Source organism: Wyeomyia smithii, chromosome 3 (assembly GCF_029784165.1).
Source record: "Wyeomyia smithii strain HCP4-BCI-WySm-NY-G18 chromosome 3, ASM2978416v1, whole genome shotgun sequence".
Classification (NCBI taxonomy): domain Eukaryota; kingdom Metazoa; phylum Arthropoda; class Insecta; order Diptera; family Culicidae; genus Wyeomyia; species Wyeomyia smithii.
This window is the reverse complement of record NC_073696.1, coordinates 2,132,177-2,155,117: the sequence shown is the minus strand read 5'-3', so window position 1 is coordinate 2,155,117 and position 22,941 is coordinate 2,132,177. Positions and strand designations below refer to the sequence as shown.

The window sequence follows — 22,941 nt, the reverse complement described above, 5'->3', positions numbered from 1 at the left end:
CTGATATTCTTTATCTATACTTTTGAAATTTGTCACAATGCACAGTGGTATGAAACCTCAAAGTCGTGAACTTTCTTCATTTACTCTATAAATACTGGTTTCATTGACATACTATTTTCAGAAGAAATGTAGCATATAGAAAGCCTCAAATAGTGACAATAAGTTTCGATTCGCAACTCCGTCGCTAGTGGCGTAAAATGACACTTTTCAGTCTTGCAGATGTCTTCAGCAAAGTTGTACATAATGTTGCCTCAAAAAACTTTGTCGAAAACACTTTTCTGCTAGCTCTTTTGTATTTGGAGATATAGTTTTCTATATTTTGGAGTGTTTGGAGATATAATTTTCTATATTAGTGTCTAAGAGAAAAAGGGCTATCTTTTGAGCGTACGACAAAGTCCAATAAATGCTTTATCGACGAGCGCTAAAAGCTGTAATTTTCAATTATTCTTTTGTTTTTTGATTATTATTTTCTTTACTCACATTTAGCTTTTCCTTAGTCTTCTACCACCTATCCTCCGAATTATTTCCTTCCAATAGATAACTGTAATTGAATCGTTTTATAATTTCTGCATAACCTAACCTCTATTCTACTATCTTACTGCCAAAAAGTATCAGCGGCTTGATCCACTTTTTCCTTTGGACCCGATGACAACGAATTAAGCCTTAAAATTAATTAATTAAGAATTATTTAAAGCGGTAATTCCGCTTCCAACACTTTACTAATAATATTTTTCCCTTTTTGATTCGATAGCGTGTGATCGATCCTTTCGTTTTCCAGAATTAATGCCTGAAAATGTAAGAGAATGTTATGGAAAGTAAGAGGAAAAGTATCTTCGGCAAAGTTTTTTATGAGCACACTTTGCTGCAGACATCGTTTCCATGAAGTGTAAAATAGAAAAGTTTGTTTTTACAGCGGCGGAGAAAACTTGTTGCCATTCTTAGAGTCTTTTTATATACTAATCATTCAGTATTTGGAGAATAAATGAAAAAAGTTCACAATTTTGATCGTACCACTGCACAGTGGTCCAATATGGCAAAAAGTGTAACTTAATTCCATAGCGCCTTTTACCTTCATTCTAGCTTAAAAGTGTCTTCGGAACAATTGTTTGTATGCATGATCCGCATAATCGCAAATTGTCGAAAAGTATGAAAAGTTGACTATACTAAAAATAAAATAAATAACTTTTTTGTGTTAAGAGATAGAAGAAAAGTTTATTGAACAAAGTTGTAGAAAATTCAAAAATATGAAATTTTGATGAACAATGAAAATCCTATCTCTTTTGGTTTCAAGTTATAAAGTATATTACATGGAACTAACTTAAAAGATAGTTTTTTGTACTCAACTTTCTTTAGTTGCATTTTACACGAAAGTATTGTTCGGAGGAATTGTTAAGGTAGAAAAAATACACATTTTTTCCAAAGGACATATATTTCCAAGACTTTTCCTTATAAAGTTATATCATATTAAACTTATTTTTTTAGATAATTTCAAGAACGTATAGGTTAAAAAGGGGCAAGTGGAATCATGATGTTGATACTGAGGCCTACCACGGAGTCGACGGCCTCTTCCTGGTTCTCTACTAAAGATAGTTTTGGCGGCTCTTTCGTCAGGCATCCTTGCTACATGTCCAGCCCACTGAAGCCTGCCCCGCTGTATTACCTTCACTATATCAGCATGTTTGTATACCTGGTACAACTCGTGATTCATGCGTCTGCGCCACACTCCATCTTCCAGTTTACCGCCAAGTATCGATCGCAGAACTTTACGCTCAGAAACTCGTCGATCAGCTTCCTTCAGCGTCCATGCTCCATGTCCGTAAAGGGCCACCGGGAGTATCAGCGTCCTATACAGCGCTAGTTTTGTGCGAGTTTGCAAACAACGATACCTTAGCTGGTTACGCAGACCGTAGAAAGCCCTGTTCGCAGCTGCAACTCGTCGTTTCACTTCACGGCTCATATCGTTGTCACATGTCACAAGCGTACCAAGATAAACGAATTCGAATCGAATCTCCACATCAGCACCAACACCAAGGGGGCTCCCACGCTCTCTGCCAGCTACCATGTACTTCGTTTTGGCAGAGTTAATGACAAGTCCCAATCTCGCTGCTTCTCTCTTAAAAGGTACGAAGGCCTCTTCCACGGCCTTACGGTTGATACCGATGATATCGATGTCGTCCGCAAAGCCAAGAAGCATGTGAGATTTCGTGATGATCGTACCGTTTCTTTCGACGTTTGCTCTTCGTACTGCACCCTCAAGAGCGATGTTAAACAGTAGGTTGGAGAGCGCATCCCCCTGCTTCAGTCCATCCAACGTTACGAACGCGTCTGATGTCTCGCCAGCTATCCGCACGCACGATTTTGATCCCTCCAGTGTCATACGACTCAGCTTTATTAGTTTCGTAGGGAAACCGTGTTCCAGCATGATCTGCCACAGATCGTTTCTTTCCACTGAGTCGTATGCCGCCCTGAAGTCCACAAACAGATGGTGAGTCGGTAAGTTGTACTCCCGGAACTTATCGAGGATCTGTCGCAGGGTGAAGATTTGATCCGTCGTGGAACGCCCTTGTCGAAAACCAGCCTGGTATTTGCCAACAAAGGATTCCGTTAACGGTCTCAATCTGAAGAACAGGATACGGGAGAGCACTTTATATGCGGAGTTGAGCAACGTTATCCCTCGATAGTTGCCACAATCCAATCGATGGCCCTTCTTATAGATAGGGCATATGAGGCCTTCCAACCAGTCGTTCGGCATTTGTTCATCCACCCAGATCCTTAGTATTATCTGGTGGATCGCATAGTACAGCTGCTCGCTTCCCGCTTTTAGAAGCTCGGCCCGGATACCGTCCTTCCCAGCGGCCTTGCCGTTTTTAAGCTCACTAATCGCCTTTTTCACCTATTTTTCTATTTGCTGCCAATAAAACGCATCTCATGCCAAATGAGTGTCATTTATCTTGACTTGCAAAATTTGTATTCCTTTTGTTTCGGTAGGCCCTCTTTAATGGCGGTGAATTATCCGCTCACCATTCAGCACCACCTTAAGTAAATGTTTGTAAAACAATCATATAAATAAAACCTCGACATTTTTATTAAAGGCAGCATGATTTGTTTCAAAATTGTTTAATTATTCAAGAGTCAACCACAATTGCGGAGCAGTCTGATGCAATAATGAAACCACAGTTGAGTTATAGCCAACATTGTATTGTTTGCAGCACATATAGTGCAATTGATTTATAATTCCTTTCCATCTCGATTTGCGTGTTGCGCACGAAGCACAACCAGGCCGGTTTTTTTTCTCCTCTCGATGTGGGAGAATACGGCAATTAGACAGATTGTTGAGGATACGAAAACCCGAACAAATTGCATGCATTCACTTTTTCATCTCAACTGTACGGATCCAAAAGTAAAGTTACGTTCTCTGCCTCCAAGCCGTTCGTTGCTTAGAAATTGCTGTTATAATTGACTGACATGAAACATGTTCCCGGGTGAAAGATGAAAGAAAGGTGAAAGAAGAAAAACTTTATCGAAAAGACAGCCGATAGACAAGCAATTAATTATTGAAGGCGATTGCTTTGCCTCAACATGCGGAAACTTTTGGCGAATCACACTCATCACTGGTTCATTTGGAAGCTGTCCAAGAAAATTCTGGTTCTCTTCAGTTGTCACTCTGTTAAGGATCAAATAATCTGCAGGTTTGACGTTTTGTTTAATTTTCACTTCTGGGTCCAGTCAAATATAATCCACTATCTGTCTAACATGAAAACGTAAAAATAATGCACAATTCAAGCCTGCATGAATTGCGTGAAGCGTCTTTTAAAACAACTTCATCCGTTAGTCTAACTAAGCTATATCTGGTACCAACCCCCAAGCATTGTCTTCTTCATGTGTAGTACAGTCAGTCCTCAGTCAAAACCACGCGTTATCATGCGTTCAGATTAACGTGACCAGATAGAATCGCAAAACCTCGGTAAACCCAAGCCAGAGCCTGCACGTTTGCCTGATCGTATCGATTTACTTTCAACGATTGACTTTATAAACCTCGCATCGAACCGAATGTTTCCCTCAGTGAAACATTATTTGAGTGCATCAGGTGTTGAGAGAAGAAGGGATCTCCTGCCTGAAAATGTTCATCTATTTTTTCGCCCTCTTATGGGCGGCTGTGGCTTGTGTGCTCAAATACTTTTACTCATACTGGGAGCGGCAGGGACTGCCAAGCGTTAAGCCTCAGATTCCCTCCGGTAATCTCGGAACCGTTGCCCGGAAGAAGGAATCATTCGGCGTTGCCATCAACGAATGGTACCGTCGAACCAGCGGTTCTCTGGTTGGGATTTACCTCTTCTACCGTCCGGCCATTCTAATCCGGGATCCTCATTTAGCGCAGCGAATTATGACAAGCGATTTCAATCACTTTCACGACCGCGGAGTTTATTGCAACGAAAACGGAGATCCCTTTTCGGCGAATCTGTTTGCTCTACCCGGAAAGCGATGGAAAAACCTACGAAACAAGCTTACGCCGACCTTTACTCCCGGTCAAATGCGGAACATGCTGCCAACGTTTTTGGAACTCAGTCATAGGTTACAGAAGCACCTGGAACCGATGGCCAAGCGGGGAGAAGTTGTTGAAATGCGTGACGTCAGTTCTCGCTTTGTGCTGCAGATAATCGCGTCGGTGTTCTTTGGAATCGATGCCAACTGTATTGAAGATCCGAACGAATCGTTCCGTCGAGTGCTACGCACTTCCCAGAAGCAAAGTTTCATCACGAACTTTCGCAATGCGGCAGTTTTTGTGTGTCCCGAGCTTCTTAAGATCACTAAAACCACGTCGTTACATCCGGAAGTTATCAAGTTTGTGACGCATATTATTACGGAACAGATCGAACATCGAGAGAAGAATGGTGTCGTAAGAAAAGATTTCATCCAGCAGTTGATAGATCTTAGAAGGGAAGCTTGCGAAAATAACGAACTGGCCATGAGTCTGGGACAGTGTGCGGCGAACGTTTTCTTGTTCTACGTGGCCGGTTCCGAGCCTTCAACGGCTTCAATAATTTTCACTTTACATGAGCTAAGTCAGAACCCGGATATCATGAGACGACTGCAAGGTGAAATTGATGAAACGCTGAAAAAATCCAATGGGGCAATCGATTACGATGTTTTGGGCGAGATGAAGCTGCTCGATTTGTGCCTGAAGGAAACACTCCGCAAGTATCCTGGACTTCCGATTCTTAACCGCGAGTGTACGGAGGAATATCGGTTGCCGGATTCCGATGTGGTGATCAAGAAAGGAACTCAGCTGGTGATTCCTCTGCTGGGAATCAGTATGGATGAAAAATACTTCCCTGAACCTGAGCGCTACATTTCGGAGCGATTCGATGACGCTTTCAAGCGATTTGATGAGAAGGCGTATTACCCCTTTGGGGAAGGACCGCGGTACTGTATTGGTAGGTTGTGTGAGTAGAGCTTTAAAAATATTATTAGTTATGAGTTATTATCTTCTAAACAGGATACAGATGGGGAATTGTGGTGGCAAAAATAGGTTTAATTCTTCTGCTGTCGAAATACAATTTCGAGCCTGTGGTTGGTCCCAAAATCCAATTTAGTCCCGCTCTAGTGACATTGGTTCCCGAGGGAGGCATTCCACTGCGAATCACTAACAGAATCTGAAACTAAAAGACTCTTTCTGCACGCGCTGGCGCTGCCGAATAAATGCATGTCTTCCAAAGCAACCAAAATTGCAAATCATTTCAAGCTGGCAGAAAAATGCACACTCACTCTCGGTACGAAAGTGGAATCAACTAGCGCTAGATTTCTTATCAGGGCTATTGTTTGTGACTCCGATAAGAGTTGTTTGGAATAATAAAAATAAAAAAAAATATTATTGGCATGATACCGAATCCGAGTGTGACGTCGCAACAGATATTATCAACGGTCTTAGTGACAGTACGTTATTTATAATTTAATATTTTTCTGAAATATATAAATGATGATCTAGAATTTTATTAACATTTTAGATGATGCTTCTACTGAACAAATATTGGTGGGCCAAACTGACAATTTTATTTTATTTTATGTACTCGAGTTGGGCTAAAGAAATAGAAATAACACGGAAGCAATCTCTGAGCACAAGGCCATCATGTGGGCAAGTTCAATTAGGATGTTACGCGTGAAATCTCTAGTAGATTAGTCATAATAAGCGGGAGCTTCGACACGTTTGAACGAGCTGGGATACCAACTATATGTTTAAAACTGACAATGTTCCATGCCTACGAAGGGTAATAATTTGAAAATGTCTGTTAAACGAACCCACTGTTGCATATTACCGCTGTCATTTTCATCGCAACGAAAGCAACGAATCTATCTGAATCTAGAACTAAAAGTCAATTCTCAAACGACAGTTGAAAATTATATTCGCACCTAGCCACTAGTTCAGTACAAGATAACAGTTTATTTCGAACCTTGGCTCGTGAAATAGTTCACAGCGAAAACTTTTGTTTACTACCTACTTCGCTAGCTGATTTGAAAGACAGCAGATAACGCTTAAGATAACGAGACGATTTGGTTTTAAATTTACTGACCGGGCACTGGTCCGGTTGCAGTTCACTTCGAGCAGCGCAACGAGCAGGATGTGGTTGATAACGGTTGGAATTGTCGCCACGGCGATTTACTTAGGTCTGAAGTACCTCTACTCGTACTGGGATCGCCACGGCGTACCGAATCTGAAGCCAGTTATCCCGTACGGTAACATCGAGACGGTGGCCAAGAGGGTGGATTCGCTCGGAGTTGGGGTTAACAAACTGTACCCCAAGACGAAGGGTCGACTGATGGGAATCTACTTGTTTTTCCGTCCGGCCATTTTGATCCGAGATGCCCACTTGGCTCATCGGTTAATGACGGTGGATTTCAAGTTCTTTCATGATCGAGGCGTGTACTGTAACGAACAAGGTGATCCATTTACTGCGCATCTGTTCGCCCTGTCTGGACAGCGATGGAAAGCTTTGCGGAATAAGTTTACACCGACTTTTACCTCCGGACAACTACGCAACATGCTTCCAACCATCATGGATGTTGGATACAAACTACAAAAACATTTGGATCCGATAGCATCCCGGGGTGAGGTTGTGGACATGCGCGTAATTCTTGGTCGTTTTATGCAGGAGATTGTGGCCAGTGTTTTCTTTGGCTATGAAGCTGACTGCATCAACAATCTGAACGATAAATTTACCAGTATAATGGAATACATTCAGAAGGATACTTTTGCAATTAACTTTCGTACGACGGCAGTATTTTTGTGTCCCGAATTGCTGAGAATTACTGGCATATCGGGGTTACCATCAGAGGTAATCGAGTTTGTAACCAAAATAATCACCGAACAGATCGAGTTTCGTGAGAAAAATAACACTCAGCGAAAGGATTTTATCCAACAGTTGATCGAGCTTCGACGGGAGGACACTAAGAGCAAGGAAGTGATGTTGTCACTGGGACAGTGTGCCGCTAACATTTTCCTCTTCTACATTGCTGGTTCAGATACCTCGAATGCGGCGATTAGTTTCACCCTGCACGAACTGACCCATAATCCAGATTGTATGGCAAAGCTTCAAAATGAAATTGATGAAGCGTTGCAAAAATCCAACGGCGTTGTGAGTTACGATGTTGTAAAAGAGATGAAATATCTGGACTTGTGTGTTAAGGAAACTCTGAGAAAATATCCGGGATTACCGATTTTGAACCGAGAGTGCACTGCAGACTACCAGGTTCCCGATTCGGAAGTGGTGATTCGTAAGGGAACTCAGGTCATCATTCCTCTGCTGGCGTATGGCATGAGTGAAGAATACTTCCCGGATCCCACTCGCTACGCACCGGAACGTTTCACGGTTGAGGGTCACAATTATGACGAAAAGGCTTACTATCCGTTTGGAGAAGGTCCACGAAATTGTATTGGTTCGTTTTTTTTGTGCCATAAAAGTGAAGGGAATTTTTATTTGAAAAATGTTTATTTTCAGGAATCCGTATGGGATCGATGATATCGAAAATTGGTTTGGTGCTGTTGCTATCTAGGTTCAAGTTTGAAGCTACTCGAGAAGCAAAAATTGACTTCATGCCTTCAATGGTAACACTGGTGCCGCAAGGAGGAATCCCACTGAAAATATCAAGTAGAATTTGAGCATGGAATACTATTCAACTTTTGTTTGAAATAGATATTCATTTATTTTGTAAGACTACAAAAATAACAAGAAGACCATTCTCTGGCCATTTTCGCCAGCAGTCTAATTTACTTCCTATGCAGATGGACAGTCCATTAAAATGCTGAAAAAGACTCCATGTTGGAGGGGGAAAATGTGAAGGAAGTGAAAAGTGATAAAATGTGATACGAATAAATTGTGAAAAGGAATTCAAAATGTGGTACAGTAGTGTTATGTAAAAATATTGTTCAAGCAATTGCGTAATTTTGTAGTTCACATTAGGATTCGCTTTCATTGGTTTTGATAATTTTTCACTCATTTTTAGTCAAGTTAATGTTTCGAGCAACAGTTTTTGAACTAAAGTTTATAAAATAATGCATGCACTTCTCAAAAATGTCATGAGTAGCCACTTTTAAGAAAGTATATATTGCAACCGATTGACCAAATCCGATAAAATTTGTAAGAATTTATTGAAAGCGTGAATTCGATTAGACATATCCGAGGTAAATAAATTAAAAGCCGCTATTTCATTCAATATCAGATGATATCATCGACATACAGTCATTAGATAATTTTCAAATTTATGTCATTTTTGGAGTACAGTATTTTTTTATAAGCTAATTAAATGTTCTAGGAAAGGAACAGAGTAATAAATAAGCAGTTCGATTATCTAGAGTGAAATATATTTTTGAATTTAGTTTCGATTGTTCCAAGTTTCATTCATTTATTTTTTAATGAAATTATAAATTACGAATAAAATCGTGAAATTCGAGATTCAATTCAATTCATTCGTTTGAGCATACCAAATGAAACAAATACAATAGGTTTTTTTCATAATTTTGTGGTCCGAAAAATATTTTCATAAAATATCCTCCTATGAAGTCATATATTTTTACTATATTAATGTATATGCTAAACTATCTTTATAACAATACGAAACTTTTTGATATCTGTATGAGAATAGTTTACCTGTCAAATCAGTGATAGACAATTTTCCTAATCACCGTGTAGCGACAAAGTCTAGGGTATTATTTCTTATGAATTGAGGTTTTTCTTTAATTATATTATTTTGTTAAAAACATTTGAATAATTATTAATTACAAAAAATACAACTGAATTTTAAAACAATCTTTCTTTATTTTTCGTCTTTTTTATCTTAGAAATCCTCCCTTAATCTAATCCCTTATTCTAACATTAACTTTTGGATCGATTGGATCGTTTAACAGTAAGAAAGAGAATGAGAGAGAGAGAGAAAGTAAGAGAGAGAAAAAATAAGAAAGAGAAAAAAAGGAGTGAGAAAGAGAGCGAAAAAAGAGTGACAAGGAAGAAAAGATATTGTGTGAAAAAAAAATTAGAGAGAGAAAGAAAAAAGAGTAAGAGAGAAAAAAGAGTGAAAAAGCGAGAAAAACGGATGAGAAAGAGAGAAAACGAGTGAAAGAGAGCGGAGAGTGAGAGAAAAAAGTCACAAAGAGAGAGAAAAACGAGTTGGAAAGAGAATGAGAATAGAGTGAGAAACAGAGAGACAAAAGTGAGTAAAAGGGAGGAAAAAAGTGTGAGATAGAGTTAGAGAAAAGAGTGAGAAAGAGGGAAAAACTGGAAATACAAAGAGAGAGAAAAAAGGAAGAGAGAGACAAGAAAGAGAGAAAGAGAGAAAAAGCGAAAGAGGAAGATAGAGCAAGAGATAGATGAAGAGAGAGAGAGAGAGAAATAGATAGATAGAAAGATAGATAAATAGAGAGAAGAAAGAGGGTCAGAGGGAGAGAGATAGAGCGAGAAAGAGAGTAAAAGAGAGGAAAAATGAGAAAGAGAAAAAAATGAGTGAGAAAGAGAGCAAAAAAGGGAAAAGGAGAGAATGTAAAGAGGGACAGAGGAAAAATAGATTTTGTGAGGATATTTTGTTTTTTTTTTTTTTCAAGACTAGTATTAACTCACTTTCTCAGTCTTGTTTAGGAGAAAAACACGACAATCTGGATAATTGTGAGAAAAAAATTAGAGTGAGAGAGAAAAAAGAGGGAGGGAGAGGTAAAAGGGTGATAAAGAGAAAAGAGAATGAGAAAGCGAAAACATGAATGAGAAAAGAGAAAACGAGTGAAAGAGAAATGAGTGAAAGAGAAATGAGTGAAAGAGGAAAAAGTGACAAAGAGAAAGAAAAACGAGTGAGAAAAAGAATGAGGAACCAGTGAGAAAAGAGTGAGAAACAGAGGAAAAAGTGAAAAGAGAGAGGAAATAAGCATGTGATAGAGATAGAGAAAAAAGTCAGAAAAAGAGTAAAAAGAGAGAGGAAAAAATGATAAAAACAGAGAAGAAAGGGAAAAATAGAGAAAAGGAAGATAGAGAAAGAGAAAGAGAGATGAGAAAGAGTGACAGAAAAAGAGAACAAAGAGTCAAAAAGAGAGTGAGACAGAGAAAAAATGAGAAAGAGAAAGAAAAAGGAGTGAGAAAAAGATCGCAAAAGAGGGAGAATGAGAGAATGAAAAGAGCGACAGAGGAAGAGAAGATATTGTAAAAAAAATTGAGAGATAGACAGAAAAAAGAGTGAGAGAGAGACAGACAAAAAAGAGAGAAAAGAGAAAAAGGAAGATAGAGAAAGAGATAGATAGAGAGAAGGATAGATAAATAGATAGATAGATAGATAGATAGATAGATAGAGAGATAGATAGAGAGAAAGAGAGAGTGAGAGAGAAAGAGTGACAGAGGGAGAGAGATAGAGTAAGAAAGAGAGTAGGAAAGAGAGTAGGAGAGAGAAAAAATGCGAAAGAGAAAGAAAAAGGAGTGAAAAAAAAAGCAAAATAGGGAGAATGAGAGAGTGAAAAGAGCGACAGAGGAAGAAAAGATTTTGTGAGAATATATTGTTATTTTAAAGACTAGTAGTAACTATGCGGATGTTTTTTATTTGGGCTCTCTCAGTCTTTTTTAAAAAGAAGAAAAAAAAATGTGTTTGTGAGAGAGAGAGGAAAAAGCATAGAGAGAAAAGGCAGTGAGAAAGCGAAAAAACGAATGAGAAAGAGATAAAACGAGTGAAACAGAAAGAAGAGTGAGAGAAATAAGTGACAAAAAGAGATAAAAACGAGTGAGAAAAAGAATGAGAAAGGAGCGAGAAACAGAGTGAAAAAAGTGAGGAAAAAAGTGTGAGATAGAGATAGAAAAAAGAGTGAGAAAGAGAGAAAAAAGAAAGAGAAAATAGAGTGAGAAATAGAGAGAAAAAAGGGAGAAATCGTGAATGAGGAAGACAGAGAAAGAGAAAGGCAGGGAGAGAGATAAGAAAGAGTGACAGAGTAAGAAAACAAAGAGTGAGAAAGAGAGAAAGGGAAAAACAAAATAAGAAAGAGAAAAAAAGGAGTGAGAAAGAGATCGAAAAAAAGGGATAATGAAAGAGAAAAAAGAGTGACAGAGGGAGGCAAGATATAGTGAAAAAATATAACGAGAGAGAGGAGAAAGAGTGAGAAAAGGGAAAAAAGAGTGAGAGCGAGATAAAAGAGTGAGAGAGTGAAAAAAAGAGTGAGAGAGAGAAAAAATAAAGAAAAAGCGAAAAAATGAAAGAGAAAGAGAAAAAAGAGTGAAAGAGAGAGAAGAGTGACAGAAAGAAGTGGCAAAGAGAGAGAGAGAGTGAGAGAAAGAGAGAGAGAAACGAGTAAGAAAGAGAATGGGAAAAGAGTAAAAAAGATTGAGAGAGCAAAGTGAGAAAAAGAGAAAACAGGAGTTACAGAGAGAGATAGGAAGAGAAAAAGAATGGAAAAAGAGAGAGAGAGAAGGGAAAGAGTGAGAGAGAGGGAGAGAGAGAAGGGAAAGAGTGAGAGGGAAAAGGGAAATAGTGAGAGAGAAGGGAAAGAGTGACAGAGGGAGAGGAAATAGAGTGAGAAAGAAAGAGAAAGTAGTGAGAAAGAGAGAGAAAATAGCGAAAAAAAGAGAAAATGATGAGAAAAAGAGAGAGAAAAAAAGACTGAGAAAGAATGCGAAAAACGAGTGAAAAATGAGTGGAGGGGAGGAGAACAAGCGAGAAAACAGACAAAAAATATAAGAGAGAAAAGGAAAAGAGTGACAGAGGGAGAGTAAACAGAGTGAGAAAGAGAGAGAAAATAGTGAAAAAGGAGAGAAAATGGTGTGAAAAAGAGAGAAAATGGTGTAAAGAGAGAAAAAAGAGTGACAAAGAGAGAGAAGAACAATGTAAAAAAGAGTGGAAGGGTGGAGAACAAGCGAGAAAAAGACAAAAAAATATGAGAAAGAGAAAAAAATCAATGAGAAAAGAAAGAAAAATAAGTAAGAACGAAAGAGAAAAAAGAGTGCGAAAGAGAAAGAAAAAAGAGTGAGCAAGAGAGAAAAACAGCTCGAAAGAGAGAGATAGAGAGACTAGAGAGTGACAAAGGGAGAAAAATTTGAGTTGGAGAGAAAAAGAGAGCGAGAAAAGAATGCGCAATAGAGAGAAAAAAAGTGAGAAAGTGAGCGAAAAGGGAGAGAGACAAGAGCGTGAGAAAAAGAGAGGAAAATGAGAGACAAAGAAAGAGAGAGAAAAGTGAGAAAGAAGATAGAAAAAAGAATGGGAAAGAGAGAGAAAAAGGATAGAGAAATAGAGAGACAAAGGAGTAAGAAAGAGAAAGAAAAAAAAGTGAGGAAGAGAGTGAAGAAAGAGAGTAACAGAAGGAGAAAAAAAAGAGAGAGAGTGACAAAGGGGAAGGAAAAAAGGGTGAAAGAAAGAGATAAAAGAATGAGAAAGAAAGAAAAAAGAGTGAGAAAAAGATAGAGATAAGAGAAAGAAAGAGAGCGATAGAGAAAAGAAGAGAGAGAGAAAAGGAGAGAGAGATAGAGAAAGGAGGCGAGAGAGAGAGAGAAAACTGCTTAACAAAACGATCATATGTTTTCAGTATCACTAACATATTACAATACCATTTGAGCAGGAAGTCCAGTTTCCTTACCTCTCTCGTTAACAAATGACCAAAAACGTTTGGGATTTTGTTCAAGATCATATTGAATTCGATAGCAGGTCAAAAAAATGCGATTCTCTTTAATTTATAGTAAATCCTTTTTTTATTGAAATTTCACCAGCCGCATTCTTCCCGCCAATATATGCAACGGTACCCTCACCGTGGAGCTTCTTTGTCAACTCATTCATCGCACGTTGAAATATTGAGAAAACCAATTTGCATACCCGAACGGTATTTGAGAAGATGATAATGGCCGTCACGTGTCAAAAAAGCCGTACACTCTTGGCTTTCCTCGGGTATTTGATAGTATCCTGAATATAAATTAACGGTAATAAATATCTCTGCTTCACCAATTGTATGGGATATCGGTCTCTGCTCCAGTCAACTACATTGGATATCGGTCCGTTACGGCTTTAGTATTGAGCATTCTATAATTCACCGCCATGTAGAAGGACCCAATCTTGTTTTTTGGTACCAACACAACCCGACTGCTATAAGGCGAAATAAACACCTTCACAAACCCAGCTTTTGTTTGCTCTTCCACAATTGCACTGCATTTTAACGTTTACTCATTAACACTAAGGACTTTTTTATGCAGTTTTTTACACGAATTTCGAAATTTACGCGGATTAAAATTAAAAAAGACCTAAGTGTATGTTGATTAGTTTTGTCATTTCGCCTCTCGGACCTTCTGTATTGACAATTTTTTCGATAATCTTCTTTTCACTTTCTATCTATTCTACTATCGACCGCTCGTTCTAGCGAACTAGAATTAAACACTTGGCGTCACCTCACCTAAGATGTAATTCACTAACGTTTACTAAACCCTGCACGCTTGCCCATTTTCTTCGATCGTTTCATCCTCCAACTTGAGCCGCTTTGTCAGTTGATTATGATGAAAATAAATCTCATCTAGAGCGGATGAGAACCCCTCACACACCTTCTTGCAGGTTCCTCCAAATTCTAGCATTTTTGTTAATGCTGCTTAGCGGTTGTTAAGAATTCCTTTTCCAAAAACACGGTTGCCGCCATTTCCCTGTAGGACGCGGTTCAGTGAAATTATTGTTGCCACCTACTATTCGATTTCCAAATCTTTTTCCGCAAAATCAATCCCTAACCGAACGACGGCATTGAGCGCGGCTGTGGTTGTCAATTCATTTTGTTTCTTTTTCGTTGTGTCACAAATTTTCCAAATGCTTTGGATGATTCAAACCATTATTGCTACCCCATTTGTGATCACTATCCGAGCTTCCTTTTTCTTCTGAGCTCAATCAGACTTTGAAGCTTCGATGCAAAAAAAGGAAAAACAGTGCACAAGTAGCAGTACATAAAACAATGAAAGAAATATTTTTTTTATTGTTGATGCCCAATGTCTTTAAAATTAATGACACGAACGTGTAGTTATGTCTAAAAAAAGTTGTAAGAAAAATCGACTTCTATGACTTATCGACTTTCTATGCCTTTGAACTATTCAAGCTGAAAAGAAGATTTAAAGGACAGCAGATAAGGATGATAAAGGAAACGAGATGATTTGATTTTAAATTTACTGACCGGGCACTGGTCAGGTTGCAGTTCACTTTGAACAGCGCAACTAGCAGGGTGTGGTTTATAACGGTTGGAATTGTCGCTTCGGCGATTTACTTAGGTCTGAAGTACCTCTACTCGTTCTGGGATCGTCACGGCGTACCGAATCTGAAGCCAGTTATTCCGTACGGTAACATCGAGACGGTGGCCAAGAGAGTGGATTCGTTCGGAGTTGGGGTTAACAAACTGTACCCCAAGACAAAGGGTCCACTGGTAGGAATCTACTTATTTTTCCGTCCGGCCATTTTGATCCGAGATGCCCACTTGGCTTATCAGATAATGACAGTGGATTTCAAGTTCTTTCACGATCGAGGTGTGTACTGTAATGAACAAGGTGATCCGTTTACTGCACATCTGTTCGCCCTGCCGGGACAGCGGTGGAAAGCTTTGCGAAATAAATTTACTCCGACTTTTACATCCAGACAACTACGCAACATGCTTCCAACCATCATGGATGTTGGATACAAACTACAAAAGCATTTAAATCCGAAAGCATCCCGGTGTGAAGTTGTGGATATGCGCGCAATCATAGGTCGCTTTATGCAGGAGATTGTGGCTAGTGTTTTCTTCGGCTATGAGGCTGACTGCATCAATAATCTGAACGATAATTTTACTAGTGTCATGGATTTCATTTAAAAGGATACTTTTTCCATTAACTTTCGATCGACGGCTGTATTTTTGTGTCCAGAATTGTTAAGAATTACTGGCATATCGGGGCTGGAACCGGAAGTGATTGAGTTTGTTACCAAGATAATCACCGAACAGATTGAGTTTCGTGAGAAAAATAACACACAGCGAAAGGATTTCATTCAACAGTTGATTGAACTACGACGGGAGGACACTAAAAACAAGGAAGTGATGCTGACGCTGGGACAATGTGCTGCCAATATTTTCCTCTTCTACATTGCCGGTTCGGATACCTCGAATGCGGTGATTAGTTTTACTCTGCACGAACTTAGCCATAATCCAGACTGTATGGAGAAGCTTCAAAATGAAATAGATGAAACGTTGCAAAAATCCAACGGCATTGTGAGTTACGGTGTTGTGAAAGAGATGAAATATCTGGACTTGTGTGTTAAAGAAACTCTGAGGAAATATCCGGGATTACCGATTTTGAACCGAGAGTGCACTGCAGACTACCAGGTTCCCGATTCGGAGGTGGTGATTCGTAAGGGAACTCAGGTCATCATTCCTTTGCTGGCGTATGGCATGAGTGAAGAATACTTCCCGGATCCCACTCGCTACGCACCGGAACGATTCGCCACTGAGAGTCAAAATTATGACGAAAAGGCCTATTATCCGTTTGGAGAAGGTCCACGAAATTATATTGGTTAGTTTCTTGAGCTATCAAAGTGACGAGGTTTTGATTAAAAAAAATATTTATTTTCAGGAATCCGTATGGGATCGATGATTTCGAAGATTGGTCTGGTGCTGCTGCTATCAAAGTTTAATTTTGAGGCTACCCGAGAAGCAAAAATCGACTTCATGCCTTCGGTGATAACTCTCGTGCCAGAGGGAGGAATTCCACTGAAGATATCAAGCAGAACATGAGCAGAGGCAATAAAGATTCATTCAATATGTAAGATATAAAAGATAACGAGAAGACCTAATTTATTTGCCATTTTCGCTAGCAGTCGAACTTGAAAACAAGTAACTTATTTCCTGTGCACACCAACCGGGAAGTTTCTTCGAATCAAAACTATTTCCATCGCAGCTGAATACGCGGTAGCACTTGTTTGTGTGTGGGTGTGTAAGAACTATCTCCTAACGTTATGCACTTCGCCACCCTTCAAACGGTATAACTTTTCCTGAAGTTTACCTTCAGAAAGTGACCCTAGCTTTTCTTGTTTCATTTGTGCTATCATTTTAAACTCTGCTGCAAGCCATCCTTCCCCATTCCCTAGAACGAACAGACTTGCAGCGATGAAAGTTACTTGTGCACTGTCCATTATAGTTTCTCCCGGTATGCCAAAATAACATGGCCACACAACTTGAGCAAAACATGACCTGTTGGGAAGTTTATGATGCTGAGAAAGAGGAACAGAGTTTATGTTATGTTGTTCTCCAAGGGGTTGAGCCAAACGGGGTTGCATATTGAAGTTTACCAAGTTTCTTCGAAGTATCAATAAAGAATATCTTATGGTTGAAGTGTTATAAAGTGAAGCAGCTCAGTTTTGCTCTGGTGAAGGTGCACGAAAGTTTCTCATCGTTTGACTTTTAAATAACGTGAATTTTAAAGAAAAACCGCCGGCAAGGAAAACCGTCACTCGCGATAAACCCAACGATAAAGCGTCGATCCGAACTTGATGGCTGTGTCGTAAAGAACCACGCTCAGTCCATCGCTATCGGTGCGTAACCAATAAAACTACGCCAACGGAAGAGAAAACTTTTATCCGCCTCAGATTCAGGCAAGCAGTAAAAAACCAGCCTCCAGCAAAAAAAAAAAACTGTTCAGAAAAACCCACCCAACTGAGCTTCAGTATCATCATCGTCATTATCATCTTGCTGCCTCGCGTTCACTACCAGGTTACGTACTAATTAACCAAATATCCAAAACTCCATCTTCCCACCCAGCTTCAAAGTCCGTTCGGAATCGATTCGCCCAAAATCAGCCCTTGGCTTTGGTATACCGAGAACGTGTCGATCCTAGCTGGGCTCAAAAGGAAAACTAATCGTTTCGAATGGAAAGTCGCAAATTAGAGAAGAAAAAGGAAAGTGAGAATAGCAATTGTCCGCACGATGAGTCCCTATTGGGGACTTTACACGAACCGAATAAACGTTGAAATTCAATTTGTTGTCCCGCCGACGGTCGGGGACAAACAATGACAAGCTTTCAGGATGTTTTTTTTTGCTGAAGGGATTCAATTCTCTAATGTCTTAGGATTTATATTTTTGTAAAAAATAATCAGAATCGATTTCTAAAATGTTCAAATCGAGTTTTAAGATAGTATTTGTAGTGCTTTTCGAATTTATTTTTAAATAGTTCTTAATTTTGCGTAAGCGTAGCTTAAAAACAAATTTTGACGAATCTGTTTTTATGGTTATTTTAAACAATTTTTAGTTTTTCTAATTTTATTGCTAAACTATTTTCAAAACAAAAATCAAGGTGGCTTGTTTTTTTCTCTAAGCTATCAAGTGTGCAAAAATGGATGAAGTATACGTGAAATCTCTCCGAAGCTAGCAGCACACCTATCGCTGCTTTTTTGCATACACGGACAGCAGCTGCACCATTTCCATAAACCCCATCCTCCAACGATGTTGCCGATAGAACTGATCTTGATGGATATGAACCTGTAGTTGTTTTCGTCGCCGTCGTCGTCGTCAGTCGATGGAAATAGTAGTAATCGACAAACTACTGTTCGTCTTCCTTCGTGTAGAACGTGTACCATGGCCATTAGCATCAGAGCGGAACTGTTTCCGGTTGCATTCGACCGAGATCGGCTGCCGCTGCTGCTGCTGCTGATGTTACAGTGAATCCTCCTTGATACGGTGTAAACTAGCCACCAACGGTGGGCTGTCGAATTAGAGAGTGATCGAAAAGTGATTTCATTTCACTACCGGAGGTGTGATGGTTTTTACTGCACATGCATGCTACAGTACAGATCGCCTTCCGTCAGCTGCTTTGTGTCTTTGGCCAACCAAGTTGCGTTCGTCGATGCTGTCAGCATCCTTCTCTCGGTACGAGTTGCTGAAATCATAATGCAAGAAGCATTGTCGTTTTTAGTTTTATGTGGAACGGATGCGGAAACGAGGCTGCAATCAAACCAAGGCACTGTTTTCTCTGCCTGTGGGCGTGTGTGTGTGTGTTTTTTTTGTGTTCAGTTTTTCGCTCATCATACATTGTACTGGTACAACCTCCACTCTGCGGTTGGCATGACGCTAGGCTGCATTTGGGGCGCTTTCTGATTCATGGAGCTAGTGTGAGGTGTGCTTTTTACGATCTACGTAACTTGAATAACAATAAAAATCGGATTGCTTTCTCCTGCACCTTTTGTTCACACAGAAAGGTATCTCCATAAAAACGTAATCTAAGATATCAATCAGTTTCCTCGTTTTCACTTAAAGTTTCATTGATTGACCGGTTTATCAAGTTTGCATCGTTAACTCAACAGTTTTCAGATTCGGCCTCAGAAATTGAGAGCGTCTGTAACTTTTATTGCTTCCCGTAGAACTTCATTCGAAATTGTTATCAAACGAATCGAGCGGATGCCATTCCATTCACGAACCGATGAAGTTGTAAACAACGGAAGAAGGTAACAAATGTTTCCTGGGAAATGGACAAAGGATGTTTCCTTGCTTGCTGCTTCATTTCACAGGGTTCACTTGATTAATGATGCGGAATGTTCGCTAGAGTGCCAGTGGAAATTTCCAAGCGAATACTTGTACGTTGCTGAACCTTTGCAGGAATTCCGCAAATGTATCTTTCATTTCACGAGAATATGCTGTTTTTGTTATCAAGGGAAGAGTTTTCAGAGTCCATGGGGAAATTGTCAAACATTTCATAGAGCCATCATTGAAGTTTATTCGGTGGCAAAAAAAAAACGGAAGCCATAGCTATAAAATTTGTTCCACTGCAGCAAAATCTTTAATAGGTGGCTAGAAAAAATAATGGTTCCGCGCTCTGCTTATGGAAGCGAAATGACCAATAAAATTTGTGCGGTTTCTTCTGAGGTGAGCCAATTATCTTTTCGTTCAATGGCCCTATCAGAACCATAATGGAACGCATAACAATTGCTTTCGTAATTTGCTCTCTGATGAGATTTTTGGTAATGATTATGAAAAATTTTTGCGTGGGGAACTTTGTGAATGGTTTTTTGAATAGAACCATTATCCTTCGTTCTAATCAAGAAAACGTTTCAAAGTTACATGGCAATTGTATTGATTTTTTTTTGAATACCTAACTAATTTTTAACCCACCATATGCTCTTATGTACTTTCTTTCAATTATATCTCAATTCAATAAGTACTTCATTATTGAATCATTATATTTTTGCTAAATTCTCAATAAATGTTAGACCTAACTGGTGTTGTGCATGCCAAATTCACTGAAATCATGTGTCAATTACGTATAATCTAGGGCAAGAAGCTGAAATGATCGGAAGTTAAGGTTTCCGTTGTCCGAAATGACCGCTGGTTTACCACTGAAAGCGGTGGTTTCTTGTAGAAAATGACTAATCTATTCCGATTTCATCCGGCTACAAGTCTATTCTGCCTTGCATTAAATGTCTCGTATCTGTATGCCTAACGTAATGTTATTCTAACATCGGGAATGAAATTTCATTTGGTATTATGAAAAATATTTATTCGTTGCTCCGGATAGTTAAAAACCATTCCTTACATCCACTGCTCATTTAGCTCAACCCGCCTAACACGTAACATTTCGAATATTTCACAAAGTCTTTCAAAGGGAGGGTATACTTATATTGGGTGTTTTTCGATATTTTTAAATAATTTTCCAGAAACCAAGTTACCGTTTTGAATTTATAAATTGCGTCTGGGGTAAATTTAACACCTTCAAACATCATTCCGCGTATTTGTCTATATAATCGATTGAAACCTTTTCACTACCCGCTATAAGGTTGAAATCGGTTCTCTGAAATTTGTCGCTCTCAGCTGTAACGGAGGTTCAAGAAGTTTTATTTGGTACACAATTTGTTTTAAAAGTTCACCGCAACGTGGCACTTGTGTGCAGTTTTGTGATTTTTTAACATTACTCGTCTTGTGAAACTGTTAGCCATTTGAGAATTTCGTTTCATTTTTTTTTTGTATGGGATTTAATCGGTACGAGGCGCTAGTGTAATTGCAGTTATGAGTATTTTGAATTCAAAAGCTAGCTCTTGAATCCAACTTTTTTAAAAACTGCAGTCTTCAGAAAACTTGTTCAGAAGAAATAACCATTGATAATACCATTGATTTATAGAAGGATTTAACCGTACTAAAGGCGAACCAGTGTTAAAATAAGAAGAATTTCGTGCAACCTAATACCCTCTACTTAGAAAATTCCGTACTCAACTTCACACCATCATAAGCCTTTAACCTTCTGAACAACTTTGCTGAAGACCGCAGCTTTCTAGAGAGAACAAATCACGGGATAAGTTAAGGTCAAAACGTGAAGAATAGCGTTCTCACTAACACCACGTAGCGACAGAATTCCGCACTGAACTCTCCATAATCAGAAGCGCTTGACCTTCTGAACAAATTTACTGAAGAACTTAACATTCCAAGTCATCAAAAATACAAAATATTTACCTATTTCAGGTAATGTTAAACTTTTAGGGGGATGCTACAGTATTCAAACTGGGTTATGCAATACTCAGTGAAGCGATTCCAAACTTATGGCCGGTAATGTAAACTAAATCTAAATCAGCCCATACAATGCACACTGGGAAAAAATGAACCGAAATTCTCACTAATTAGAAGACGCTGGGCTGGCAACCTGGAATATAGCATTGCCTATGCGAAATTGGTCAGTCAATCGATTGGTGATGGTTTCATTTTGTGCAGGGCACGGGAAAGGGTCTACATTTCCAAAAATACGCAAATATAGGGTGAAAAGGAGCAAAATGGACCACAATCATCAATCGAATTTAATATAGGAAATGCTTTATTTCCGGTTGCCAATCCAGCGGCTTCTAACTATTGGAAGCTTGGGTTCATTTTTCTTCAGTGTGCAATGCGATCGTCCATGCTTTTAATTGTGGAGGTTTGTCACTGGATTTTAGTAGCCAAGTATTTTCAAGAATATTAGTGCCTGTTTCTACTTCCATTGATTTATTTATCATAGAGACTATCCACATTCCAAGGGGACTAAATGGTATTAAATAGTACGTGCCCTGGTTATTCAACGGAATCTTAATATTTTTATTTCTAGGCTTTTACAATCTTCCAATAGCCCTTTCCGACCGGGCCCATATAATTGCGTAGGTAGAAGGTGACTTAAATAAAACCTTCTCTCTCGCTTTTTGAATGTCATATTCATTGTTTTACCGGAGCAAGTAAGAGGTTTTATACAGGAAATGCTTCGATTTAGGTTTTGTTATCCATCATTTTTTACCTACACAATTGTGTGAGCTCGGTCCGAAAGGGATAGGCAATAACGGCATTTATGAGCTCCATTTACGTTAAAGGATTGCATGAAGTTACTAGATTTTGGTTACTGTTAATCCCAGAAACATTTTTGTCCCTCGAATAGGTTAATGTTCCACAGGAAGTTATTTTCAAACAAACAAGCCAGATTCGTCACAATTGAAACTTTGATCGGCAATCAAGCCATTCATCAAGTAATTAAAGACCTTGATGAATGGCTTAACAGTGGCAGTGGCGATTGCCTGAAATTTTGCCGACAATTTTTTGCCACTACATCACGCCACTAGGTGAATTTCGTGTTTTTGTAATATTTTTAATATATCTCAGAAACGTGATTGTTACCTTTCCTACGAAAGCATGATGTCCCCTCACTATTTTGGCCTGGTTTGGCATCCTGTCACTACGCCAAGGATGTTTTAGAATGGTACGAAGCGAATGGAGTACATGTTGTACCGAAAGAGGCGAATCCACCGAACTGCCCGGAATTACGTCCTATCGAACGATACTGGGCGCTCGTGAAGAGCAATAACTATAGAGAAATTTCGAAAATCGTGGCCAAAAGTAGCTAAAAAGGTTGCAGAGAGGTCTGCACAGACCCTCGTGGCAGGGATAAACTCAAAAGTTCGCCAATTCATTATGCAGCCCAATTAGGTAATGGATATATTACTTTTAATGAATATCGACGTACATATAAACGAATAAAAAATATATCCTGAATTAAACTAATTGTACGATTGTTTTATTTCAAAATGCATGTGTCCAAATTTTGTCGCGAACAAGCCTTTGGAATATACAAAGACGTAAACAGTAAGATATGAGTATTAGGCTTACATTAAAATAAAACAAAGTTAGTAGTTTTCTGTTGCAAAAAAATTTTTTTTTTCATGGTTTCTTCAACATTTCAAGATAAGGCGGGGAGCACTCAAACCTATTTTAAGTACAATATTTCCTTCCAAACTGCACTAGTACAATTCCGGCTCCGTTAAAGTTAGCCACTACTTTAAATCTACTCGCTAGTGGATCCTACAAAACTAATGTTTTTCCGCTCCACAGATGTTTAGTGAAATTATTTATGTTTTAGTCAACAAACTTAGGTACAAACGAACGTCTTCAACCTATCGACCATTTTTATCACTTTCGAGCTAAAAAATGCTCGATCAAACCATTACGTAATGCCA

General features: G+C 38.9%; 2 protein-coding genes across 2 annotated transcripts; both read left to right on the top strand.

Moving 5' to 3' along the window:
- Nucleotides 1–4,120: 4,120 nt before the first annotated feature.
- On the top strand, nt 4,121–9,217 carry LOC129733187 (uncharacterized). Its single transcript, XM_055694821.1, has 4 exons — nt 4,121–5,435; nt 5,498–5,648; nt 6,518–7,932; nt 7,995–9,217. Exons 1-4 carry the CDS (start codon nt 4,121–4,123, stop codon nt 8,153–8,155), a joined length of 3,042 nt encoding a protein of 1,013 aa, XP_055550796.1. The 3' UTR covers nt 8,156–9,217.
- On the top strand, nt 8,390–16,228 carry LOC129733183 (cytochrome P450 6d3-like). The gene is given in 3 exon segments (XM_055694813.1): nt 8,390–8,394; nt 14,659–16,007; nt 16,068–16,228. Coding segments are annotated over 3 exon segments (1,515 nt in total).
- The last annotated feature ends 6,713 nt before the right edge of the window (nt 16,229–22,941 follow it).

What these genes read in the sequence shown, in the direction of transcription:
- LOC129733187 (XM_055694821.1), top strand. Translation starts at nt 4,121, where the DNA reads ATGTTCATCTATTTTTTCGCCCTCTTATGGGCGGCTGTGGCTTGTGTG. An exon ending in AGGACCGCGGTACTGTATTG is followed by an intron (nt 5,436 to 5,497) that starts GTAGGTTGTGTG and finishes TCTTCTAAACAG; the next exon opens with GATACAGATGGGGAATTGTG. An exon ending in ATTCCACTGCGAATCACTAA is followed by an intron (nt 5,649 to 6,517) that starts CAGAATCTGAAA and finishes CTGATTTGAAAG; the next exon opens with ACAGCAGATAACGCTTAAGA.